The sequence below is a fragment of the Barbatula barbatula genome (assembly GCF_947034865.1).
Source record: "Barbatula barbatula genome assembly, chromosome: 3".
Classification (NCBI taxonomy): Eukaryota; Metazoa; Chordata; class Actinopteri; order Cypriniformes; family Nemacheilidae; genus Barbatula; species Barbatula barbatula.
In genome coordinates this window covers 17207933-17235449 of record NC_136764.1, presented here as the reverse complement: position 1 = coordinate 17235449, position 27517 = coordinate 17207933, and the positions used below count along the sequence as shown (strand labels likewise).

Sequence of the window (27517 nt, the reverse complement as noted above, 5' to 3'; positions counted from 1 at the left end):
GTAACATCCATAATACTGTAGATGTGTCTGATACACCAAAAAGTGTAGAGATGATCACTGTACCTGTAATCCGAGTGGACCGGGAAGACCTGGGAAACCACGAGGACCCTCATCTCCCTTTTGTCCAAACATTCCCTGCTGACCTCTGGGACCTGACTCTCCATCACTTCCCTACCCAAGACAGCAAAATCAGACAGATACTGTACAACATAACCTTGAGAGTGAGAGATTACATCAAACAAAGACACAAGCATAAAGTAACAACATCAATCATAGTGTGCCAGACATAAAGGTTGGTACTGTCTGGAATCTGGATATTCAAAAACTACTCAGAGTCCATGAACGCTGACCCTACTGTTGGTTTCTCATACATCGTAGTCTGATGCAGACAAGCATGACAATGAGATCTTCCCCTCGAACACTGAATGAAGACTCATTAAAGAGATGTGTTGCAATAGGACAGCCTGTGAAGAATATCTTTTGATCATCCGACGGATAGGTCGGATATATAGTTTGTATTGGAGTCTATGGGGAGATTAAGTATTGGTTCATATACAGCAAAGGTTCTTTAACGGGGGACACAGAGACATAGTAAGGAGGGCATGTACATATATGTTACCACTTCCATATATTTTTATTCCAATTTTATTGTTCATATTCTTAGAAACACTTAAAAACAAATAAAAATATCCAAAATGTAGTCTTTCAGTAAAATCTTAACATCCTCTACGAATATTTCACACATAGCTGCAGAGAATAAGTGTAAATATCAGCTTTTAGATGGCTAATAACGAGGATGCATCAAAGAAACTGCAAAGCCCAGCTGCGAGAGTTCTGCTCGAGTCATAAACTTGAAATAATCAACTATGTGCCACCTGGCCTAGACTACACGCTCGCTTCATCAACACAGCGGGCCGCTCGACTCCAAACAGAGCGATAGCAAGCACTTACTCATTTCACATACACGTATCCAAAACAAATTACAGTATCCTTGTTACAGGGACAATCCCCTTGGAGCAACCTCAACCTGGAGTTAAGTGCCTTGCTCAATAATAGTGGTTCATGTATTGGAACCTTTCAAAGCTCAACCCTTAAGATCCAAGCAAATATTTAACCACTAGACCTTACAAGCTCTGTGTAAACAGATACTAACAGCCTATCAGGAGGACAACTGTATAGCACGGGTTAAATTGACTACACTTACAGTGAAGTGCAGATGATAAATTGAAAACTACTTACAGCAGGACCTGGAGCTCCAATGACACCCTGAGGACCCGTTGGACCCGGGGGACCCTACAGCAATGGACAGAAAAACAAGATCACGAACTGATCCTCAGGTTCTTAAATATACACACCACAAAGATGAACAAAAAATGCTGAATTTAGTAAAAAATGTCCAATTATAGTTAATAGTCAAATCAAGGTATGAGTCAAGCGCATATTTGAGTGTAAAAATAAGAAGTAATTTGAAGTCAACTGAAACTGAAATAGTTTCCATGAATTGTAAAAAGTGACTCACGTGTTCGCCTTTGTCACCTTTGCCTCCCTTCTGACCCGGCTCACCGACCTCTCCCTGTGAAAATGACAATTTTAAACCATTGCTTTTCAAGACTCGTTTCACTTCAAGTCCAGTTTCAAACTTTTTTCTGTGCTGCCCAGTCATCAAAACTCTTCAAGGTCACTTTAGCCTCAACATCACAGTAAACATTACTCCTAAGAATTTCATTTGAACAGTAAAACCAAGACCTTGGGGTGTGTTTGCAATTAATTGATTACTTGGCCCCTCCGACACCGTTGGCGCTAAAGCTGAAAAGAATAATGTGTCTTGGGACGTGATGAGAATGCAAAAAAGCTGCTCTACATTTAACAGGGAGCTAATAGATTTTGGAATACATTACTGACAATTCAGTTTTTTAGCCCTGAGCTTCTAAAGCATGTTTGTTGATTTTGATGTGCATGTGCATGTGTGGAACTGTGCAAGTGTACATCAAGCAAAAATTGTCTATACACACAGCACTGTGTGTTATGTTTTAGTGATACAAATGAACTCAGTCTGTAGCATAATTTTACATGCACAGAGATGGGGATCAGGTTTAAGAGCCAAACAGTAGAAATAAAGTGCTGCACCTTGTCACCATCCTCTCCAGGTGATCCCTGAGGTCCGGCTGGGCCTGGGAGACCAACTGGACCTTGGATGCCATCTCGACCAGCGGGACCAGTAGGTCCTTTTTCACCCTGTACAAATGTAAGAAAAATATGTTTTGCATAAATGACAAAAGAAGCAAATGAAGAACCTGCTAACCCCTCTGTATAATAATCTATAAAAAGATGTTGTAATTGAAACAAAGCGGACAAATAGAAAAGCGGACGAATATGGCTGGCAAACAATTTATCTTGGCTGGTCAAAGGACGAGGTAATTAAAAATAAGTTTTTTCGGTGGATGTGTAAAACTTCCCAAGCTATTGATGTGTTTATTGAAAAGATAAATTGTAATGAACTTAAACTCCCTCCCTGTGGACAATTTTTCCCCACCTAATCTCCAGACATTAGTGCATTGCTTAACCTATGCTGCTGGACTCCTGTCACTAATGTTAATCAAAGAACCAAAGAAAAGAGGAGTTCAATGTGTTTTGTAGCTTAAATTCTGTATTAATTTTAGAACTTAGCATTAAAAACTGTAAAGTGTTTGAGAACTTCAATTTCTGTATAATTCCTGCCTGTTAGACATGATAGCTCTCAACTATACTGTACTTCAATGTTGAACGGCTATAATTCATTTTAAAATAAAGAATAAATCAGTTGCAGTACTAATATCAGAATTTTGCCTTTCATTCAAAAAAAGATGTTGATAAAGAAATCTGTTGTTTCAACATTAGTTTGGATTTTTATAAAAATGAATAGCAATGTAAAATATGATTGTTGTGGACATAAAGATAAAAATCCGGCATGTCCTTTAGATGGTTTGCTTGCGCGCTTTAAGCTCTCGCAAAGTGTCTGCTCTTCCGAATTCTGCCTTGTAAATAGCGAGTCCGCCATCGTGCGAGCACAACTGACTCTTAAAGGGAATGAAAGATGACACTCTGATTGGTTTATTGCACGTTACGCCCAAAAAACACCCATTACTCATAAAAAAAAACGGGACAACCCGTTTAGTCCAGGTGCCCAGTTGCGCCGATTGTTTTCCGACCGTTAAGCTTGCAAAGTGGATTTGGACACCACCTGAGTGCACATGTGCCATGCGCTTAGATCGTGAAAATAGGGCCCTAAATGTTCAGACAACTCACCGGACCACCTTTCTCTCCAGCGGGTCCTGGGGGTCCCTGAGGACCATTACGTCCTGTTAGACCGATGGGTCCTCCCGGTCCAGCTGGTCCTCTCTCTCCTGGAGAACCCTTTGACAAACATAACTCATCATAATCAACAATAACTGGATTGTTAAGCCAGTTCAATATTGTTATGTTTCAATAATGTCTTTCAAATCAGTAATTAAAGGCCTTGTTCACCCAAAAATGTACCTTCTAGTATCATTATTTTTGTTATGTATACCATAGTAGATTTTTGTCCTACTATAGTAGTCATTGGTGCCCCAGAACTCTGGTCCAAATATCTTTTTTGTGTTCAGCAGAACAATGAGATTTATACAGGCTTGAGTAAATTATGACAGAATGTCTATTTTTGGATGAACTATACTTTTAAATCTGATAACAACAGTACCATAAATTAGCCTTTCTTTGTTCAGATCACTTTTAAAAAGTACTTTTAAAGGCGGTCAAGGTAATGTTCATGAGGGTTTTCAAAAGTACTGAGTGTTGTTTTTTCCACAAATGGTTTATATTCTTCTATTAAACTGTGATTCCTGAATCCAAATTACATGAATTCATTAATAAACTGGTCTTTTTTGTATTAAACAAATACAGACTTTAGTCTCTTTAGTAAAAAGAGTTTCACCAACAAACATTTGTTTACAACCACTGAATAGCTGTTCTGTCAATCTGTTTGTTTTGTCAGACTGATGGGTACAGCGAGACTCGCACCTGTACAGATTCTCAGCAGATCATACTGACAAACAGAAGTATCTCTGAGGGTCCGAGTTCTGGTTTGAAACCAGCATAAAGTGCGCATCATCTCATAGAGAGATAGAGAGAGACGTATTTACGGTTTACTTAAGGTAATCCAGTTGCTTTCACATGCATGCATATGCTAAATCACACAAACATCATCCGGCTGCATGAACCGTCAGTGATAATGCCTTAAATATAGATCTTTTTTAGAAGTGACAACCCAAGACAGGACCAATCCCTAGGTGATTTACACATGAATCTAGGTGGATTGTAGAAATCCTTTAGGGCAAATAAATGCTTTTTTAATTTCTTGCAAATTTTTGTGATGCCAGCTATTAACAATTCTGTTCAGATGTCGTGTAGTGTAATCCAGCATTAAGGCAAACACAACAGAATATAAAGGCTGTATAATATTTATAATATCAAACTGACATACAACATACAGCTCTGAGTCATTGCACATCCAACATGCCACCACAAATTTCCTGGCAAACATACCACACAATCTGTCTCAACGCTTTGTTAGAAGGTTCTCAGAGGAGATGTGCGCCGCAGCCTGTGACTCAACTCAGACACCCGACAGGAGGTCTACTTAAGCAAAGATAACAGCGCTGATTGGCGTGGGTGGGCTACAGTCTCGAAAACCTTCTGATTTCAGATTTTTCTAGACGGGCTTTACAGATGCCTTTATACAAGAGAGAAAATGAATCCCTGAAGCGATCTTCCTCCAGCTGAAAGGAGTTTCACATACGTACAGCAGAAGCTTTGATGGTTAAGCTGTACCGCTGTGCCTTTACTACACTATGGGCGCTGACAGAAGACACAGCAGATACTTTCAAGAGAAGATCTCACTTCTTTATAAAATGTAGTTCTTATTTTTTGCCATCGGTGTGGATTTAATTTACGTTTTTATGAACACCATGATTGTGTTCATGTCGACTATTAACACAAATTTTGTTTAGCAAACAAATTTAACTTTACAGTATATTGTATATTTAATTTCATATAAACAGCTACAGAAAAAAGAAATACATTATTTATAGGTAAGTAACGGGAACAAGAAATATACAATGTTTGCAGAACTTGAATACCAATGTTTTACATGTATTTTAGGATCAGTTTAAAATTGACAATATGATGGAATAAGCCTCATTTTCCACAACGTTCATGTGTCTTATTTGTCATTCCGGACATTTGTTTCAGATGAAATCCATCAGACGCTTGACTGTAATGATCACAATACATGCAGAAATGTTTGTTACAGGCAATCCAGGAGTGATCTCTTCATTTTATCTATGGTATATTTTAATTCATTTTATTTTGTTTCTACCTATTCCACTTGCACTATTGTATATTTCATTTGTTGTTTCCTTCATAGTACATTCATTATTAATAATCACACAAAGTATACTTTATTATATTCTACTGAATGAACTTATAATTCCCTGTGACCAGTTGCATAAAGCACCTTAAGTGTAATTTTCCCTTAAGTGTGCCCTTAAATATAGCTTAAGTTATTCTCCTATTTTCTTTGGACAGAAGGGAAGGGAAATCACCCCTTAAGCATCATACTTGGTAAAAAAACTTAAGGTGGTTTATGCAACCAGGCCCTGAACCGCAGTGTCTGTGTTTGTCTGCTTCACTCAGGGTGCATGAAATCGAAATTGCCAAATGGGGATCAATAACGTCAAGTTTTTTGTTGTAATGTATATGACACTAAATGTAATTTCCTAGCATACTCACGTATGAGTCAAATGTAATTGTGGTCTTACTGATTTGGCCTGACTCACAAACTGCGTGGGATCCGATCACACACTACAAACTTGGCTCTCATCGCCACCATTACTGATCATTAAAATAGCCACCTGCTGACTAAGCCCCGTCCAGAATTTGCCTGATGTCACTTTAGTAATTAAGACAAAGTCAGCCGATTGACATTTGCATAGTTTCCATGGTAATGCAGGTACTTACAATGGGACCGGGTGGACCCTGTGGACCCTCGCCTCCCTTCAGGCCAGCTGAACCCTGTGTGTTTGTGAGACAGAAAAAAAATGAGACAGAGAGGTTTAATTCAGTATACACTAAAGAAACCCCATATTCCCCAGTGAGAGCAGTGCTGCAGTATCTAAAACAGTGGCATATGAAAGTGTGTGTGTGCGTGCGCATGTAGTTGTGCTAGTATATGACAGCTGTTTGCATTACTTGTCTACTGGAAATATGTCCCAGAGTGTTTATAAAACTGGCAAACGTATTATTCCCTACATCAGAAAGTGAGCGCTGCCAGTACATTTTCATGTGGTGCCAGGAACGGCTCAAAATCACGTGTCAATAAAACTGAAAGTAAACATTTAAACAAGATCATAAAACACATGACAACAAAATCAACTGTTGCTGACCGAAATTGTAATGCTGTTGTGGTTAAATATCACAGAGTCATAATCTCACAATGATAAAACGAAGAGACTGCTAATGGGAATCGATCAATCAAGGCTGACACTATTTCTTATAAAATAATATATTCTGTCCAGTGTAAATATGAATAATAAAGGCAAAATTGCCTTGAGTTGCCCAGCTTTGACGTTTATAGGCCTATACAATACTGAATCCGAGCTGCGAACTACAATAAATATGTCAAATTGAATCTCTGATCCAAAAGCAGGCCAGATCTATACCGCAGTGCTCAGCACAAACAGTGAGTTTACACCCCTCTCATTTAAAGTGATACTACACCCAAAAATGTAAATTCTGTCATCATTTACTCACTTTCAAGTTGTTCCAAATCTGTATACATTAATAAATGTTAAGAGAATTTGCATTTTTGGGTGGAGTATACCATTAAACTCCTGAAGTTTGTGCACATGTGTGTACAGGTCAGTTCAGCACATAGCCTGCTTATTCAATTCCAATACAATGGTTCAAACCTGTTGATATAGAGAACGCACACGTGCGGTAAATGTGTTGATTACATGTCTGTGCGAAAGTCTAAGCGCATGTCATTTATATCACATGATCTTCATAAGCCCTGCGTCTTATTCGGTTGTTAAGTGGTGACGTGAGGAATACCGTTTCCGGGTCCAAGCATCTAGTCATTTCAAGTGGGGCAACAGCTTAAACAGCTGTTAATGAGCACTGTTTACCGCATTTATTGACTCAAAGTATACACTACAGTCACCAGGCTTACGGAATCAATGACATCAACAGACAATATTTGAATAAATTATGAAAAATGTATCACTGACTGGCAATGATAGATTCCTTACGACGATAAATGTTAGAATCGTGGTTTACAGCTCGCCATGACCGTATATTAACCTCTTTTGTTGTCTTATTGAGCATTTGGACCCGGAAACAGTATTTGACCTTCCATACTGTATATGGTGGTGTGTGACGTCAGACTAAACAACAAAATAGTGATGACTGTGGCCTCTGCTGAGACATTTATCCAGTGTGAGCATTTGCAAGAACACCAGGCAGCTAAAGACCATTTGGCAAGGTACGAGTTTGTTCTTACCGCTGCACCAGGAAGACCCCTTTGTCCTGGAAACCCTTTCAGCCCGGCAGGACCAGGCTTCCCAGAAAGCCCCATAGGGCCTGGATCACCCTTCAAGGAAAGAGACAATAACAATTAGCCTTTTGACTTCAAACAATCATACCTCTACAATGACTGTTTTTACGCCTTTTTGACTGCAGAATAGGTGTATTCTGCTCAAAATTAGGTTGACATGTTTATCAAACTCTACCTTTCCACCTTCTCTGCCAGCAGCGCCAGGAAGACCTTGCTCTCCAGGAGGCCCTGGTGATCCGGGATGGCCTCTCTCTCCAACAGCACCAGTTTCTCCCGTAGGGCCCTTTAACATTTCAAAATCAACTCTTATGAATAAACATCAGCTTTTCATGTCAAACCTTGGGCCAACTTCATTTGGCCGACTTTTATTAAAGCAATGTGCTGTTATGTTCTACTTGCATAAAACAGTAACCGCTGTAGCTTACCTGTGGGCCAACAACACCTCCAGGTCCAGGAGGTCCAGTCTTTCCTTGGAAACCCTGTGGTGAGGGTTAACATAGTCTTTGTGAATTTACTTTCGCAATTTATTGGAGTAATCACATATCTGGAAGTTAAACTAGAACGGTATGAATGGACTCCTAAGAACATTCAAACAGTACTGGAAATGTCAGCACATAAAACTGTCTACAAAGGAAGAGTTTCCATATTTTTAGTTTTATCATCCATTTTCGTTAAATCAACGAAAGAAAACTGGAGTATTGTTATCTTGAAAACCTAGAGAAGTTCAAAAATAGTGAGGACTCAATCAATTGGACATTCTTTGATAAGAAACAGACACACAAACTTGCCAAGAACAGTGTGATGGCTTGACACTGTCGGCAGCAAAAATGTAATATCACATAAACACTGTCGACAACATATTTTCAACATCTTTTTACTACAGACAAAACATTGGTGAGGACAAAAAGATACTCACTGTCTCTCCTCGCTGCCCTGGGTGACCGGGCAATCCATCCTTTCCAGGGGGTCCCTGACAGATAACACGAAATCTTAGCTTACTTCTCACATGACAAAGATGCTTTGATAGATTAAACCTTTAACCTAAATTTTAATTCATGCTGATGTGAGACCAGTTTTGAGGTTTAACAGATCTAGCAAAAACAATCCAAGGGTAATTTACAGCAATGAAGTTATCAAACAGTTATGAAACAGATGAAATCACATACATTTGGGCCTTTAGGGCCTGCTAATCCAACAGGGCCCTGAGGTCCTTGGGGTCCCTTTAGAAAGAAAAACAGTTTATAAAAAAAGCAATGTAATATTTTTGTGACATAAAGGGCTGACAAGAAATAATTTAATCATCACTCACTCTCTCTCCTGGACCACCAGGTGGTCCGTCATTTCCAGATGTCCCCTGAGAAAAAAAAGACAGTTCACGATTTCTGTTATAAGAATGCATTCTCAGACAGCACTACCTAAGAGAAATGGAGTTGTGAATCCCGATTGATGAACTCTGACCTTTGCTCCAGGTTTTCCTGTTGGACCTCTGGCACCTCTTCCACCACGGGGACCCTGACAACACGACATGAAAACAATTGTGTATCTAGACAGAATAGTTTTTTATTTAAAAGCTTTAAAGATGTTCTCTGACATACCGTTGGACCTCGCTGTCCTCTTGGACCAGCTTTGCCAGCAATACCCTGCAAAACAAACCCAAAAAGATGTCAGAGCTGTACATCTATTAAACCTCACTGGTGTGAGTGAAACCGCTGAGTAGCTCAAGTAGTCTGGCAAAGCTAAAGTTTTTGAGAAGATATACTACAGTTAAAGCTTCTTTTTATGTAATGATTCAATAACATAGGCCAACTATACTCTTTTCAGAGGTAAATGTTTTAGTGGAGCTTTTGAACAAATAAAATCTCTATTTGGCCTTATACATACCCGTCCTCCTTTCTCTCCGTTGGCTCCAGGGAATCCGGCGAAGCCATTAGAGCCCTGCGGATGGAGACATACGATTAGACACTTTTCAGCTACAACACGTCAAAAACATCCAATATCTGTCCCCACATTTTAAACAACACAAAGGGATGTTTGTCTTTGATCAAAAGTGCGGTAATGGCGAAAGACCGTGGGCGTCCTTAAAGAGTAATTCCACAATGTCAAATGCTAATGCTAACAATGTTCAGGCGATACTCGTGGTTCTAGAGTTGGTAAACAGGAGGGGTGAGTGCTTGTTAGCACAAAGACAGCAGATGAAAATGAAGGTCACATTATTTGGGTAAAGCAAAGAAGGGGACGCACCCAGCCTAACAAGGGATACGCATCAGTAATTTATTTCACGGGCCAGTCGACTGCCCGAGATAATGGCAAACAGACAACTGCAAATACGCACAACAAAAATTTTGTACTGAGGGGTTGACAGAGCCCTGAAAAGGCCTGAGAGGATGTCAAAAGACCAGCAATGCCCAACAAAAAAAGAAAAAAATAGGACAAGTTGAAATGCCCTCGTACAGCAGAGGTGAAACATAAATCAGATAGTAGAGACCTAAAAATACCTTAAAATGATTTTATTTATAATCTAAGTGAAAATATTTAAATGACTTACTTTAGAACCTTGTCTTCCTGGGTATCCAGGCAATCCAGGAACTCCAAGTTTTCCCTGAAATGAAACAAGAAGAAACTCTAAAAAGGTCTGCACAGCTCAGGCTCTATACAATAACAAGTATTCACCACCCTGAACAAATTACAAAATCATATGAAATATTTGGCTGACCTTTAAAATAAGACTGCAGGACTCACTTATGAGTTATGACTTTGTATCTTATGTCATTTCTGTTTTAATTCATATGCATTAATAATTTATGACATGCTAAAAGGAAAAGAGTGTTGGCTCTTTCCAGCGCTGATCGTTTCACAACCACTTTTCCATGACATTCAACATGACTGGGTTTTATTTTGAGGAATCAAAAATATATTATGATCAGGGGTAAACCTACCTTTTCTCCAGCCGTTCCCATGGGTCCAACCTCTCCATTGGGACCTGATTTACCTTTCGGGCCCTCTGGTCCGTCTTCTCCTCTGGAGCCCAACACACCAACCTCTCCCTAAACATCAACAACAACGTATATATACTGGACTCAAACCGAAATAAGTAAACCTTAAACCAAAAAATAATAAAAAAGTCCTTGTTACACACCTTGTCACCCTTGATGCCCATGTCACCTTTAAACCCAGGAAAACCATCCTCTCCCTGAAATCAATGGAAATCAGATCATTTATTTATGAACCTAAAAAAGTTCTACAAAACCTAAAAAAGTTCTCAACAAGAACGTTCAATGGCTTTATCAGCTCAATGCTGACATCTAGTGTTCATGTAAAAATCTTGCTCACACAGGCACTGCAATAAAATTAAATCCCAGGTATGACTGCCAGAATATTTATTTAACAAGCAATGAAATGGTTCTTGATTTTAGTGTCGAATTTGAGACACAACATTTCATAACCGTGACAACACATTTTGAACATATTAAAACTTTTGGTGTTGATTCTTGAGTGAAAGAAATGCTGACACCTGGTGGTCGCTGCAGAGATTACAGTTAGAAGCGGTACAGCCTCTCTCAACACTAATCCTGTGATGAATACAATGCTGGTATGTTTTCTGCTTATAACAAATTGGGATATTACAGAAACAATGTTCTTTGACCTAAGATGTAGTAAAAGGTGTGAAAATAATTTACTCCGAGTTGGTAAACAAGTAGAATATAAGGAGTAAGTTTGGCATTTATATCTAAGCTGCCTACCTTAGTTTTTCTATTTTTATTTGTAATAAATTATTGAAGAATGTGGCAGATCCTCAGCTCCTGTGGCCTCGTGGGATAGAATAATGTCAATGCAATGCATGCTGAGAAACTTTGGAGGAAGCAGTAGACCATCCAGTCCGTCCGATTATTTGCATACTGCTGAGGTTTTTAAAATGCTACTCATTACGCTTACTGATTTCATTAGTAGGCCCTATGCGTGATGACTAGAATATAGCATGAAAGTAGGTGATTCAGGATGCAGGGTAGCTTACATCATTATATAATAGAGCTCTGTGGTGATGCAGTTATTAAAGCCATTACAGTGCAGACAGTCAATGGACTGTCGCAGAGCTGTTTGCCTCTCATCTGTGTTCCTCATTTCAGAAACAGACCTAACAGCTCCCAAATGGAGACAGAGGGAAGAAACAGAGTAGTATGCTCACCTTTTCACCTTTGTGGCCCTTCAAGCCTCGGACCCCTTCTGCACCCTATATTAGACAGAACAACGAAAAAGATGTAGTGAACAAAACCAGAGCACGTCATGTTAGATCACGTAAGATGAATGGAATACAGACTGTTTACCTTTACACCTCGGGGACCGGGATAGCCAATGGACCCATGGGGGCCTGGGTGACCCTGTAAGTAGAGAGTAAAAATAATATAATAACTAAAACAACTCAAATTAAATAATCCTCTGTTCTGTATAATTTTTAAATAAATAAAGTGCCACTTAAACTTTAAGTGTTGATACAAGACAGAAATAGCTTTAATTGTGTTAGCAAAATGTCTTCATTTTGGAGCTGTCAGTCTTTAACCGACTTTCCGCTCCATCAGCACATTCTGTTTCAGCTTCCCTGGGCTTTAAGACAGCTGCAAAATAACACCTTACGGGTGTTTAGTGGCTTTGCACTTGAAATGTGGTCAATAACTGGAACTCAGAGCGACAATAAATTTTGTGACACGCTAAAAATATACTCACAGCTGCTCCCTTCTCGCCGGCAGGACCTTCTTTTCCAGGATGACCCTGTTCAGGGATCACAAACAAAAGCATCGTTATTGATCGTCTGCTAGCATGAACATTTTGAGTGCCTGCAATAGTCTGTCTTCTTCTTTACACCACAAAGTCTGTAAACTTCAACAAAGTCTGTAAACTTCAGCTGTTTAACATCTATGGATAGTGTTCACTATCCAATTTGATCATTTCACAACAGAAACACACTAAAACGTCAGGCACAATGGGATGTAAATGTTTCCGTTCGAAACACTGATATCGGATTCAACTTATACTTAAAACTCATTTTTATTTATGATATATATTCTAAAGCCAAGGTAGATTTTTCAAAGTGATTTAGAAGAGGTGGGAATAAAAATAAAATAATCCACTTACAGGAGGCCCATCTGCCCCAGCCAGCCCTTGCAGCCCCTGTTTCCCACCGGGACCCTTTGAGAAGGAGAGAAAGCAATGGTTAAAGCGCGCAATGGAGGAAGAAATAAAAAGAGGGTTGAAAAACGCTCACAATTAAGGTGGCAATTACTGGTGTGCCCTCTCGATTCATTGGGCAGATTTTATAAGCAGCCCAATCCTAAAGCACTTCATTATCTTGGTTTTCCTCTCAAAAGAGATCTAATCATATGGTACGTCTGGAAACACTCTACCGCTCCAGGAGTCACATTTCAAACTCTCTGGCCTCTTTCCAGAAGCCTTGACAAAACGCTTGTCTGAGAGACTAACCAATGACAGTTATGTGTGTAAGCATATCTCCTGCTTGTTGAAGCATTAGCCAATCTTTATGTGTGTGCTTGTGTGTGGTTTTCCTCAAGTCAGCAGTGATCTTCTAGCAACCTACAGCCTGGAAATTGAAGAGTCTGCTGAATCGTTTATAGGGTTAGGGCAGCAATGCGCCGTCTGTAATAACAAAGAGGGCGGCTGGTGGGGAGGCCGACTCTCATTCTTACTCACTTTCTCTCCAGGTGGGCCGATCGGGCCTTGAGGACCAGGCAGACCCTGAAAGACAAGATTTCAGAAGTCATATATACTGCAGTGATAAATACAACATGGAGTCTTCAGGGGTGAGGAAATCTGATAGTAAAGATTATATTGGAAAAAGCTGTGCGAGCACCTCTCAGTCAAATCTGAGAAGGAATGTCAAACAGGAAACACTATTCCGTGTGTGTGTGTGACTCCTGTAGGTTAAAACAGTGCTAAAGGCCCCGCAGTGTGAAGGACCCTTTAATAACCAAATAGCAATTTTGCCAGAATTCTCTCACCATTTATTCACCCTATTGTCATTTCAAACCTGCATCACTTACTTTCTTCCGCAGAACATAAAATAAGATATTTTGAGGAATGTCGGTAATGGAACAGAATGACGGTAACTGAAGAGCGCCGGCACCCGTCAACATTATTCAAAATATTTTCTTTCGTGTTCTGCGGAAGAAAGAAAGTCATACAGGTTTGAAATGACATGAGGGTTAATAAATGATGACAGAACAAACACTACAAAAAAAACTAATACTTGAAGTTACGGAAAAAAACTTGCTATTCAGCAACTTTTTGTAAATGGCAACAAATATTACTATTGCCGTCATAGCTACATCTGTAGCCCCATGATGATGGAAACAAATCGAATTTTCCATAAGCAGGCATTTACCCCATTGTAGCCTAGTTTCAAAAATGTGGAAACAGATGAATGCTTCTAGCTCTGCCGCTTTCGTCACTTAATTTCTCTGGCTGCTTAACACAGTCTCTTTCATTCACTGGCAGTTCATTAAGTTTTACGTTAACTGAATACAACAGAAAAAGTGGAAAACACAAAACAACAAAAAGCATTCAAATGAAAAAGGAGAAATGTTTGTGAGAAACAAACAGATATATCAGATGAATATACAGTATGCATAGACAAATTTGACATATGGGATGATACTCACGTGAGGACCGGGGTTACCCTGTTGCCCAGGGGGTCCAGGTTCTCCTTGAGGACCCTGTTGAATTAAATGGAAACACTTCAGTACATAACACTATTATTATTACTACACTTCACTGGTCCTACGAGCCTGACATTTTATACAGATATAAAAATCATCGCAAACGCCCAATACCTCAAAACTGCAAAAATATGTAAAACAACAGACATGTGCATATTGCATATCCATCATTTCCATTGGCCTTCCTTGTTGAATTATGGAGCCGGCTGTAATAAAATCTATTACAGGCTCTTTAAACCAAAGGAAAAAACGTACAACTGTACTGGTGAATCTAATAACAAACTGAGCTCAAGTATGAAAAGTTTTGATAATGAATACAACGACATAAGTTAAAGTTTGGAGTATCTATTGACGGAAATGCAATATATTATACATAACTGTGTCATCAGAGGTGTATTAAGACTACATAATGAAGCATTATGTTTTTATTACCTTAGAATGAGCTATTTCTATCTATATACTGTACATTACAGGTCCTCTTACATGGAATTCGCCATGTTCTTTCTACAGTCGCCCTAAATGGACAAACTGCTCTTCAGAGCGTGTTTTGTAAAAACATTATCTCCATCAGCAAAGAAGTGAAAATGTGAAGACATGTCAGTCCTTTGTCAGCCTCCTTAGTGCTTCCAAAGGGAGGGGTGAGTGAGCTGTTGGTTGCAACTTTCAACCTCACCACTAGATGCCGATAAAATCTCCACAGTGCTCCTTTAAATAAAACACTTCCAGGTCAAAGATCTCACCCCTAACTCTAGTATTAGCCCTCTCCTGTCAGTGTAAATCTTATCTAAATAGCCTTTTTAGCGGTGACCTTTGCTCTGAACAACAAATACATTTAGAGAGGTCAAGGGATGTCGGCTAAAGAGAGATAACAGAAAAGTCTTCCATTGAGTTTAGCAGTACTGATGAAGGCTCTCTATCAGTTTCGTACAGCATTTATTAGCAAGGGAAGAGTTAAATCCTTACCATATTTCCCTTAGGGCCAGCTTGTCCATCCAATCCAGGAAGACCCTTTATTTAATTAAAACATTGTCAGTGCCATGCAATGTAGACAGTCATAATTAAGAGTGTACGATGTTTATGGTACATACATGTTGTCCAGAGGTACCAGGAGCTCCTCTTGGGCCGAGCAGACCTCTTGGACCCTGATGTTCACACACATACAAGAGCATGTAATGAGAATTTATTTGGCGTTTATACTGGATACAAGTTAATGACTTAAGTTGATTATACTAAATTTCTTCACTGATACGGAGAGCTGATTGTTCTTGGTGAAATCTGACGATATCGATTCTGAAGATTAAATTAATATCTCTTAACTTTTTTAATGTTGATAATTAATGTTGATAATTCATATAATGACTATTAATATTGAACATCAAACTGGTGATGTCTCTTTACATTTTTTAAATGCAGATCACAAATGCATTGCATTTTCCTGTCCTCTTTTGATTGACAGAATATATTGGACCTAATCATTGGCTGTTTTTAAACTATCAGCCAATAGTGTGAAAATTTGCATTAATCATCGGATATTGGCCAATATATCGATGCATCTAAAATAATTTTTATTGTAAAGCATGATTTTACATGATTTCCAGAATTATCACATACATAACAATCCATATTCCTCATAAATGGGTAAATGAAAATAAAAATATAGTAACTCTTTCTTTGTAGTACTATGTTCTATAAAGAGCCATAACTTCACCATTTGGGAGTTATTGCTCCCGGTTTGTACATTTTAATTCACAGAAATTGTACGTATCACACTGCTATATCTTTCCTAAATTCACGCTTGAATTGATAACAAATGATGTAATAAAATATTTCAAAATCAGAAATGATTGTGACAACAACTGTTTGGAACATTATCAGTTGAGTTGAGTCGATCAGCATTGAGTTTTTGCTGTAACATTTTTAAAAAGTGACATATATTCATAAAATGGCCAAATTTAACATGAAAAAACAGGCTAATTTCAGCCATATTACATTTACATAGAACAATAAAGTCAATCTCAACAGAACACGCTTCAATAAAAGACACCCTGCAGCTAAACATGCTTTATATTACTTGCTTCAAAATGGTTTAGGTACAAATATGCACAACAGAAACAAAGGCATTTAGGCAGTAATTTTTTATTTCTATCAGTCGTGGTGCTTAAGTAAGATTCCATATCTTCAGGGCTAATGCTGTTATTTGTTATTTCTCTGCTGATGGAATATTTAGTCAGAGCGTGAGTGGCGTACGTGAGAACCTTAGTATGCCGTGAGAAACAGAGCAAAACTGAGAGAGAAAATGGAAAATTGCAGTTCTGGGTTCCTGCATCGCGCTATTAACACAATGGGCAAAAAATATGGAGATTTAATGTGAACATTTGTAGGAAAAAGGAGGGTGGGGCACTAGTTCAGAAAAGTGAGTATAATGGACACTCAAGGACTTTTAGGCTTTTATTCTGCTGGAAATGAGGATAAAGATGCTTACACTCTCTCCTGGCATTCCCCTCTGTCCAATCTCACCATCCTCACCCTGCAGACAAAAGTGCAAACACAATTACCAACGACATTGCAGCCCAGTGCCTCAGAATACTACACACAAAATGCATACAATCCCAAAATAAGATATTATGAATAACCCACCCTTGGTCCGTCCTCTCCCGGAGAGCCTGGGAGACCGATGGGACCATGCTCACCCTGAAGCGAGAAAACAAGAAATGATAGAGGATGAAAAGTGTAAATGTATCATTATCGTCCCTGCCTGCCCTTGGCTCTGTGCATTGTTAGGGCCATGACCACTATTTATAAGACTGCGTCTCTATAAGAAGAGGCTATAACATAGTGAGTCCTGTAATTACCCAGGGCAGGATCAGGAAGACAGCATTTGGCTATTAATACACACAAGTCCCTGTGATCACAAGCCATTTTACACTGAGCTAGCTCAGGCTATGCAAGCCACACTGCTGTGCCTCTAAAGGGTCTTCATGCTTTGCCAGAGAAGCAGTAACATGCCAAACAACGCCCTTTGCCCTTAGCTGAGACGTCACTGGAAAGAGGTCAACATCATCTGCCGCTATGTCAGCACCCTAAATGAAACTTACAGCGGAATACGTGGAAAATTATAAAAATGTAGTCTGCTTCGTTCTTGGCAAACGTAGACGAGAAGCTGTTCAAGCTGAGTTAACAAATAGAATTCTGTATGACGGCTTCCTTTGAGGAATAAAATAAAAGCAGACGCAAATTGTTCCAATAACCATAAAACGCTCTTTGGGTCAAGCTGAAAGTTTGATAATTGAGTATTAAAAATGTTTTTCTCACGGGTGGCGGCCAAGCATCCGCTCTGCTGTCTAAAACAATTGGGTTTGATATCAAGTATCACTACAACGGCAAGAAACGAAGTATGATTTCTCTTAAGAAAAGCATTTAGAACTTACCCTGTGTCCTTTCTCACCAGGTAGACCTGGAAGTCCATCAAATCCTCGATCTCCCTATTAAGTTTGAGAATAAAATATGCAATGTTAATGTATACATTATTTCATTATATTTAGAACTTATTTACTGAATTTAGGAAGAATACAGGAACTATATTAGGAAATAAATACACAACAATGCTGAGCCAACGTTTTAACCAACAAAACACATATAATCGAATCAAAAAGATTTAATTATTAGAGTAAGATAAAAAAAGAAAACAAAAGAAGTGCTTTTGGACCAACTTGGTCTCTACATAATATTTGAAAAAATCCTCTTATGACAGGAGCACTCCCCGCTCGAATCAGAAATAGCGGTTTTGAATTCATGATCAGGCTGAATGTCTGGAAAAAGCGATTTTACCTTGCTCCCACCTTCACCCGGCATTCCTCGGGCTCCGTCGGCCCCATTTCGGCCCTGTAAAACCAGGTTGCATCTTCAGCAAAGCTATGTGCTGTAAGCTAGCTAATGTGCTAAACATATGTTTAAACAATTGTAGAATCTATGAGACAGGAGATGCCGTTAAGTGAGTGAGTACACTCCAAAACAATCTAAATAAGGTGTGTTGAGTCTATGGTGCAGATGCGTTTTGACTTAATGCAGCAAATTGACTCATTAATAATGAAACTGTGAATAAACTGTGTCAAAGGAGAATCTGAGGAACTTTTGGCAACGTCACGTCTGAAACTGGCAGATGTGAATGGGAAACCTGACATCTGACATTCCGTTAGGCTGTAACAGGTAAATTAAGGTCAAAACTAATAGAAATGGAAAGTGTCATGGAAAATCTGCTGTAAATTGGAGAGTGAATTGTATTTTCTTGATGTATTTGAGCAGCAGTTGTAGCAGACGTGTCACAATTATACTGATATATGGTTATATTGCATTCTTACCCTCTTGCCTGGTTTTCCAGGTAGTCCAGTAGGGCCCTGAAGTCCTCTTGGTCCCTTAGAAAATATAAAAGTTTAATAAGGAAAGCATCTGTTGCTGAATTACAAGTATATAAAACAGCCCATAAATCACTGGAATAAATTCAGAGCTGAATTTGAGATCAAATCTATGTAATGGATTTAAAAACAGTAAAGCTAACTAAAATTAACTAAGCTGCATAATACAGTATTATAAGTGTATACTTAAAATGTCATCATTAAACACATTGGAATTACGAGAATGAAAGACACTGAAATGTAAATCTAAAAAAAAATCACCAGTGGACCAGAATCTCCACTGTCTCCTTTAGCACCAGGTGCACCAGGAACACCCTGAAACATACAACCAGACCAGTTTTATTTCTCACACACCTTTCAAAACATCAATATCATATCCATGGAGCTGTGTTTGGGTATTCAACATGTGTAACCCAAACACAGCTCCATGGATACGATGCCGTTGTTTTTGAAGGTGCATTCAAGTGGGAGGCAGGTGTGGAAGAAAATGAGACATTTTTGAGGCACATAAAAGCGAGGAAAGTTATATGGACTCTGTAATTAATAAATAAATTAAGGAAATATTAATAAACAGAACACAGTCTTATACTACTATATAAGCACAAAATAACTTTTCACTTAGCAATGAATAGAACACATGCGCCTGTAAATGTTTGCATGATGAAGTCAACGGGCTGACGGAAGTTAGCCTTAAAATCAGTGCAAAATAGACAATAGAGTAATTTGAGAAGGTAAATCTTGGCATGTGGCTTTTACATCATGTGTGTTTAAGTAACAGGCCAGTCATCTGTGTTCCTCATATATAGACGTTACAGACGAGACACTCACCACAGGGCCGGAGCGTCCTGACAATCCCATTGGACCAGCTGGTCCTCTCATTGTCAACTGCCGGGACATAACAAGCAGTCAGAACACAGACAGAACATTAACAATTCCTCCAGATTAAATAATGGCAAAAATGACATCATCACTGAAAGTAAAAGGTTATTTTTCAGCGCATTTAAGTTATTGGCAAGTGGATAATAAAAAGGTTAAACCTGCATAGTGGTTTCAACAGTCTATTGAGAGCTGAATTGTGTTATTTCTGTGCTACTGCTCTCAGCTAAATGCAACTGAAAACATAACAATTGTTTGCAAATAGCTTTTCTGAACAACGTTCCTAACTTGTATTGATCAGATCAACAGATAGCTCCACCCCAAACTCATGGTAAAGTGTATGCAAATTTTGCTCTGTTAGGGTGGACTGGAAGTTTCGATAAGAGAAATGTTTAAATGCTTCTTTCTTGAATAAATTGATTGAATGGACTCAAAAAAAGTAGTGGGGGGGCTGTGACCACTACTGTTTCTGTTGGTTTTATTATTGTGCTTCCCCAATGGGAGTCTATGGCAGCCCTATGAACCGAACGTACGGAATTGCAGATATTTGGCACACTTGGTGGCATGGCTGTAGCCAATTTGAATATCTCTTGAACTGTATGCCATATCAGCACCAAATTTGGTACACGGGATTGGCCCGTATCAATGCCCTAGCCAAGTACGTCAACTTATTGGCACAACCAGATAAACCGCATGCCTCTGGTTCAAGAGCTTGGGGTTTCAAAGCTCGAGTAGCACGAGCATTGTAGTTATATGTTAGGTATAAAAGCATATCCTATGATTTGTCTACAGTTTGATTTCATTCTCACCTATTCTTCAATAAGCTATTTCCTTCTCACGTACGTTCTGTATCTGCCGTTTTTTGCTCTGTGCTGTTATAGGTCCAGATGGTGCTCAAGCGTGCAGTTGAGTGGTGCAACTTGTTAAACCCCATGCCTTGAGACTTTGAGGTTGTGGAGTAAAGTGTGTTACGTTTATAAAGAAAGCCTTCGTTTTGAGTTCATTCTCATCTGTTCTGTTCAAGTTTTCTCTTGTTCATGTACATTTTGTTCTTGTTGCTGTTCATCCCATCAGGAGCATGGATTCAACATGGCAGCTGAGTGGCACGAATTGCTAAACCATGTGCCTGGCATCTCATTTTCATTTTACGCATTTGGCAGGCGCTTTTGTCTCTTTATCAAGTGTGATGTTCATATATTAAGTCTAAGTTTCGTTCTTCTTAACCTGTTTGTTTTCAGGTATGTTCAGTTTCTGTTGTCATTGTATTTCTGTTCTTTGCATATGGCTACGTATAGCTCTGATACGTCTCATCAGGAGAGTGGGTGCAACATGACAAAACCCGCCTTGTGTCACTGAGGTTGAGTGTTTGAATCCCGTGTGTTACTTTTATATAAGTCAACGTTTCTTTCCCACCTGTTCTTCTCAACCTGTCCTTTTTTCACATATGTTCCGTTTCTGTTAAATCGTGTGATATGTTTATATATAAAGTCTGCGTTTCACTCTTTCCTGCTCTTCTTAACTTCGCTGTTTTTCAAGTACTTTCCTTTTCTGCCATTTACAGTCTCTTGGCTCTCCTGTGCCCTTTCGGGCTTGGCCCTGTATCGCTGCTTGCAGCTATATTTTTGTACTCGAATCTTACTTCAGCTGGAATAGTATCGCAAGATATGTTTATTTCACCGTGACAACCATAGCTGTCATGATATCAGATTTTAATTACTTGACTAGTGTGGCCAAAATATCAAGATAACAATATTATCGCAATGGCTGTTTTTAGTTAGTAAATAATGCTCAAAATCATCAGTCAAATTCATATTAGATTTTTAGTTTTCTATTCAAAATATGAGTGTAGGGAGTTTTTTGCAGCATTTTAGGCAAAATTTGAAACGGGTGCTCAACAACTTCAACATGCTTATATGTAGTATTAACAGATTTTCAATAATCATGTTTTTTTATTATCACAGGTATATTTATACACCCTAATTGTAACACAAGAAATTGCACACTTCAGAATTGAATTTGTTCACATACACTGTTATACTGTATGTAACACAATAGTTTTCGTTAAAAAAAAAACAGGTGTTCTCACCCGGGCCTGGGCGAGAATAGCTTGGGCCTGAGCTTCTTGTGCTGTCACCACTGGACCTTTCATAGCTTCCCCACCAGCTCGGAACTGTCAGAGAAACATTAAAAAACACAGAAATAGGTGGTTTATTTCAGTACTTTTACTACACTCATGAATTTACAGGAGCCGCTGGACTCACTTTAACATTCAGTGGCCTCAACAGCCTTGTCATTATGGCTTTACTGTTGGGTTCCAAAGTGGCAGTTTGTATTGAGTTACAGTAGTTTGTACAGTGAGTACTATGGGATTATGGGGTGAGGTTTGGGTTCTTTGCCGCTGTAACAATTCATAACCCAATTGATCTTTTACATTCACAGTAATATGTCAGATGTAATAGGAAGGAAATAAAGGAATTTGTCGCGGATATGAAAAATTTATTGGAGGATTATCTAACAGGGGTTAGGACAAGGGGCTGGGGGGATCTGGACCCTCATCAGAATCATTAATAATGTATATGTTACCGGTAGCATGAGGATGGTGCCAGAGGGCCCTGGAGCCCCATCTGCGCCTGGCAAACCAGGACGACCAGGAGATCCCTGAGAGAAACAGAGAGAGAGACAGAGCAGATGTAAATGGGGCATACAGCGTGTGGGAAATGCATACAGTGAATTCATGGGTGGATAAAAAAGGAAAGTATAGGTGTGGAAAAAGCCTCAGAGATTGTTTCTGTTTCTTCCTGAAGTTTTAAAATGAATCGCTAGAATCACAATACCCATCCATAAACTAAAATATTTAAAGAAACAAAAGCTTGTCTGAATAGCTTTGGAATCCGCATGTGAAATGCTGTGTCCTTTTCTGAAACTGCACCTAAACACAGAAGGATTTCCAAAGAGTTACTTCCAGCCAAAAACAAAAATAACTATTTGACTTAAGCTCGTCATTATCCCATAATGATGCATTTGGTTTTATTTCCCTTTATATTTATACTGAGGCTTATGTATGTTTTGTGTTGTTTATAGTTCATTTCATTGCACTGTTTATTTGTGTGTGTTATAATAATAATGAATCTGACATCCCACAAGAAAGCGCAGAGGATTATAATGCAAACACACATATATGATGGAATGCTGCTCGAGAAGTTTTGCGAATGGATCTCTTTAGCAGGCATGTCAAGCTTCTCTCTTAAACAGTTCACTTTAAATTGTTCCCATATGATGGAGTAATTGCATGTGTGTGCGCGCGAGTATATCGCAAGCTGGGCAAACATCCTCCCGTATAACACGTATACTGACACCTAGAGAAAACGGGCTTCCACATACGGTATATAGTGGTGATGATGTTTTTGTGTGCTCTAGTTAAAAACCTCTCAGGCAAAGGGAAGTTGCCATCATTGTTAATTACGCTGGGAGATTTTGGTTCATATACAGAGGAACTGTGGGAGATCAAAGGTAGGGTGGGAAAACTTTTCCCCTCATAGACAAAAAGCCATTTGTATTTGAAGACATAAGACACTGGTGGTGGAAGTGCTGTCTGGTTCCCAGAATGCACTGGAAGGGTTCACCCAGTGGGAGATGTAAAAGGAGGCTAAGCTACATCACAGTAAAGAAAAAAAATGTCCAGCTTTTGGTTTGCATTGGAGATATCTATTCTTTGTGAAACAATCAAGCGAGCACATTTATTATACAACAAAAAAGCAGTTGATAAACACAGATATAAGGCTGTATGTGATAATAAGTACGTGATAATGTGAAAGAGAAGTTATAAGGTTTCTCTCCTGCTCTTGTAGTGTTGTGACAGTGAGGTATTACAGGCAGATCTGGTTTCACCGTGGCCTCCCACATCTTTCAAATACGCACATCTGCTCATTCACATACTGTAGTTACGACATGCTGCCTGTCATTGCCTGATTCTGTCTGTCAATGATTCTGTACATTTTAACATTGTCCTGACTGCAACAGTCAGACGCTACAATCTCTTCTTATTAACGTGATGAAAGGGTTGTGAAATGTTCTGCTGAAGCTAATGTTACCTGTAATTTCACTTTCTACATGAACAAGTGACAAGTGGTACTGATTTACGCACAACATTAACAAATATTAAGTAGCACAGATAAGAGATGATTCTTGGCGAATTGTTACTTACTCTCTCACCGGGATCTCCGTGGGGGCCTGGGGAGCCTTGTGTACCTGGTGTGCCGGGGAGGCCCTGTCAAAGACAACACAAAACTTCAAATGCAAAATCCTTAGAAACACTATGCTAGCCTTTCTGGCGGCAGCTAATACATTTTCCACAGAGGTATTTTTTTCCTAAAGAGTTTCTCTATGTGTGAAGGGTGGAAAATTGTAATACTCACGGCGGGCCCTGGTTGTCCTGGGGGTCCCTCTATAAGCATCCCCTAAAAAAGAAGGAAGAGAGAGAGCGAGGAAGAAAAACATTAGTACGGTAGCGTGCTGGGTAGGCTGTAAATTTCTGAATATGAGGAACACGGAAATAAAAAGAAAATCAGGTAAAGAATGAAGAGGAACTGTAAAGATGTGGCTCATTTAGTCTAAATGACCTAAATGATCAATTTCCACTATTCATTGCTAGTCATCGGTGTCAAAAATCAGATTACTCTTTTAAAAGCTTTAATGTAATAAAAAAATCCTGGACTACTTCCATCTTCCCATCCCATTGGTCAAATGAAAATGACACAATGTTTTGTAGGTGAAGTGGCACACTTTGCCATATTAGAAAGGCCACTCTTCAGGTGTGCAAAACTTTATGCATTATTTGTAGTTTCATTTGGTCCTTGTAAAAGCCACTTGCAGAACGTTTACCTACCGGCTCAATGACTGCAGGTTCACCCTTTTGCCCCTTTTCACCACCATAGCCGCCACCAACCTACAACACAGGCAAAACAAACTGAGATTTATTGAGGGGGAAGCTATATTCCTCTAGACCAAACAACTGTAAAACAGTACATTAAACACTACAGCTAATGCCCAAAATGGACTACATCACTCTATAAAACCAAGTGGAGAACTAGCACTATGCCCAGTCACGACTCTGAGGATGATTAGAAATGAAACGTGAACTCTTTTTACTTTTGTCTTAGCAAACAACATGAATTTTAAGAAAAGCTCATTGCTACAGTAGATTTTGAGTTACTCTTTTAATAAACCTGCAGATTTAGTTTATTAGACAGCACTCTGGAATACTTGAATCTGATTGGCCAAGAACAATGTATGTTATTCCCATATAATTGCTTAAAACTGTGAGACATTTTAGCCTTAAAAATAACTTTTAAATAAATAAATTCCATATGAATTATGCATGATAACTAGGGCTGTGTGGAATGGCAGAATATGCTGTTAACGCAAAATAAAATGTCACATAAGAGATTTTTCGATTTCGTGTATTACCCTGACTCATTCCTTGAAATAGATTTTTGGTCATTCTGCCCACACCTAATGATAACATGTTCCTGGTTTATGCACGAAAGGTTCAGTGTATGAAATGTAAAGGCATCTAGCGGTGAGTTTGCGAATTGCAACCAACGGCTCAATTCACTGCTCGCCCCTCCCTTTCTCAACACGAAGGCTGACACAAGACTAAGATATCGTCACGTTTTTTGCTTCTTTGCCGAAGGAGATACTGTCATGTGCTCTGTTTGTCCAAATTCTTTACCTAAGTTCTACTTATTACCAAATTAGATTTAAAACTGTTTGCAAGCTCAATTTATATTCATAAACCTACAGTAAATCGAAGTAAATTTCCATTCTCCATTAAATTCTGCATACGACCACACCAAGGCCAACAAGAAAAGTGCCCTGTCATTTGAGTATATTTGACGAGTTTGTTCCAAAATTAGATAACTCAATACAGTTTATTGTGCAGTCCAATTATTATCAACATTTAACATTTATGCATTTGGCAGACGCTTTTATCCAACGCGACTTACATTGCATTGTCCTAAACATTTAGTTTTTGAGTATGTGCAATCCCCTGGGATCTAACCCATGACCTTGGCATTGCTAGTGCCTTGCTCTAACCACTGAGCCACAAGAAGGCTAACACCAATTGCTTATCAACCAAACAGCAGTTGGTTTGTTTTGATTTGAGCCATAATAACTAAAAAATACTAACACAACAAAACACAATAAAAACTTGTTAAAATAATAAAAAGCATGATTTAAAAAGAAAATTTTAATGGTGTTATCTCATTTAGAAAACAAACTACAGCAACTCCAAATTAGCATCGTCCAAGATATCCAGTGTTTTGTGTCTGTAGACCAGGATGATACATGTACCCAGAAATGAAGAGAAAAAGCAGAAAGTCTTTGTGGTCAGTATGTGCTTGTAAGTGTATGTGTGTGCGTGCGTGCGTGCGTGCGTGTGTGTGTGTGTGTGTGTGAAAGAGTGCTTGTGGTACACTGTGAAAATTATAACTCCACAATAACACATCTCACATTTAATTTCCTGAGTTATACAGAGCCCAAGTAAAATGGGTAAAAAGAAAAGCGTTTCATGTGCTCCCGCATCAGCAAGAATAATGTAAATGACAGTAAGGTGAAAGGGATTTTTAGTAGAAATCTGGAGCATTAATATTACAATTATATACAGTAGCAGCAATGAAAAACAAGATTCCAGAGAATTTCTTGCCACGCATTCAGAGCCAAAGAAGAACTAAAATGAAACAGACTTACGTTGCTCTCTGTGACCTCTGTTTCAGCGGGTCGGCCTGGACCAAACTCGTCCTCATAAGCAGAACTGGTGGGCTTGGCTCCATTCGTATTGTATTCATAGAAAGAATCATCATAATGAACGGGGTCTGTCTCTTTTGCCTCATATTCATTAATGTCATATTCCTTAAAACCCTGAATGTCGCCCTCCTCGTTAGTGCTTTTGGACTCAACAATTGGCACATTTTCATTGAGGCCAACAGTAGGATCCACTTCAACTTCTTCCGCACCTGTAGTGTAGTCATACACTATTTCCTCCTTGTTTTCTGCATTCTGTCGGAGAGTCAAGCACACATTCAATCAAACTAAATATTACAACTCCTAAAGCAACCATATATATTGTATGTTTGTATTTCAGCACTACTTGTAACTTACAATTGACAATAAAACAGAAGTATAAGTTTGGTTTTGAACTTTTGACGCTAATATTGAAGTGTCTTTTGAACCCACTGAACCATTAAGACAGTGACAGCAATAATTTCAAAATAATAATAAAGAATTATGTTTTTGTGATGTCAACGTGGTATGTCACTTAACGCTAATTCACACTGATTCTCAAAGTCTGAAAAAAGAGTGTTTATAATTCAATCTAAATATTAATAATCTAAATATTAATAATCGACAACAGCCAAAAAGTTAAAATTTAAAAAATGACTGACCACACTAATCTAGCATTTAAATAATTCTACATTAAAGTCCCATTTTATGCTGCGTCTTTCGTGCTTTCATCTATGAATTACCCTATTACAATAGATTTCTTATTTCCAAGATATTTCTCTGTGTCACATTCTTCCTTACCCAGGGGCATTTATGCAGTGAACAAACGCACTTAACATTTCTCCTGTTAATTCAAGTCTCTGTGTTGTATACTAGAAGTGGTTTATGGGGTTGTGTCAGCCCCTCTAGGTGTATCATTTAAAGCAGACGTTTGGCCTTGACACAGACATACTGTTCCAGTTAAATCAGGCTGTTCTTCATTAAGACTTCATTTATGCAATGGCTTAGAAGAGATTGTGATGGAACAGCCAGACTTCAGAAACCCCATAAGGAAGGAAATTTGCAATGATTTCATCGAATTCAGTTGGGCACTG

At 38.8% G+C, this 27517-nt stretch overlaps 1 protein-coding gene across 1 annotated transcript in view; it reads right to left on the bottom strand.

Moving 5' to 3' along the window:
- col11a1b (collagen, type XI, alpha 1b) overlaps positions 1 to 27517 on the bottom strand; it is a gene marked incomplete at its 5' end in the record, with an annotated part of 62527 nt that overhangs the window by 13439 nt on the left and 21571 nt on the right. Inside the window, 39 exons of the mRNA XM_079451870.1 lie at positions 64 to 171; positions 1240 to 1293; positions 1520 to 1573; positions 2128 to 2235; positions 3286 to 3393; positions 6034 to 6087; positions 7574 to 7663; positions 7803 to 7910; positions 8053 to 8106; positions 8544 to 8597; positions 8794 to 8847; positions 8937 to 8981; positions 9086 to 9139; positions 9223 to 9267; positions 9509 to 9562; positions 10173 to 10226; positions 10564 to 10671; positions 10764 to 10817; positions 11811 to 11855; positions 11950 to 12003; positions 12347 to 12391; positions 12755 to 12808; positions 13328 to 13372; positions 14296 to 14349; positions 15316 to 15360; positions 15441 to 15494; positions 16835 to 16879; positions 16990 to 17043; positions 17781 to 17834; positions 18181 to 18234; positions 18711 to 18764; positions 19026 to 19079; positions 19593 to 19649; positions 21727 to 21810; positions 22224 to 22298; positions 23845 to 23907; positions 24056 to 24097; positions 24526 to 24585; positions 26391 to 26699. Coding sequence (XP_079307996.1) covers positions 64 to 171; positions 1240 to 1293; positions 1520 to 1573; positions 2128 to 2235; positions 3286 to 3393; positions 6034 to 6087; positions 7574 to 7663; positions 7803 to 7910; positions 8053 to 8106; positions 8544 to 8597; positions 8794 to 8847; positions 8937 to 8981; positions 9086 to 9139; positions 9223 to 9267; positions 9509 to 9562; positions 10173 to 10226; positions 10564 to 10671; positions 10764 to 10817; positions 11811 to 11855; positions 11950 to 12003; positions 12347 to 12391; positions 12755 to 12808; positions 13328 to 13372; positions 14296 to 14349; positions 15316 to 15360; positions 15441 to 15494; positions 16835 to 16879; positions 16990 to 17043; positions 17781 to 17834; positions 18181 to 18234; positions 18711 to 18764; positions 19026 to 19079; positions 19593 to 19649; positions 21727 to 21810; positions 22224 to 22298; positions 23845 to 23907; positions 24056 to 24097; positions 24526 to 24585; positions 26391 to 26699 — 2661 coding nt within the window. The remainder of the gene's footprint in view (positions 1 to 63; positions 172 to 1239; positions 1294 to 1519; positions 1574 to 2127; positions 2236 to 3285; positions 3394 to 6033; positions 6088 to 7573; positions 7664 to 7802; positions 7911 to 8052; positions 8107 to 8543; positions 8598 to 8793; positions 8848 to 8936; positions 8982 to 9085; positions 9140 to 9222; positions 9268 to 9508; positions 9563 to 10172; positions 10227 to 10563; positions 10672 to 10763; positions 10818 to 11810; positions 11856 to 11949; positions 12004 to 12346; positions 12392 to 12754; positions 12809 to 13327; positions 13373 to 14295; positions 14350 to 15315; positions 15361 to 15440; positions 15495 to 16834; positions 16880 to 16989; positions 17044 to 17780; positions 17835 to 18180; positions 18235 to 18710; positions 18765 to 19025; positions 19080 to 19592; positions 19650 to 21726; positions 21811 to 22223; positions 22299 to 23844; positions 23908 to 24055; positions 24098 to 24525; positions 24586 to 26390; positions 26700 to 27517) is intronic.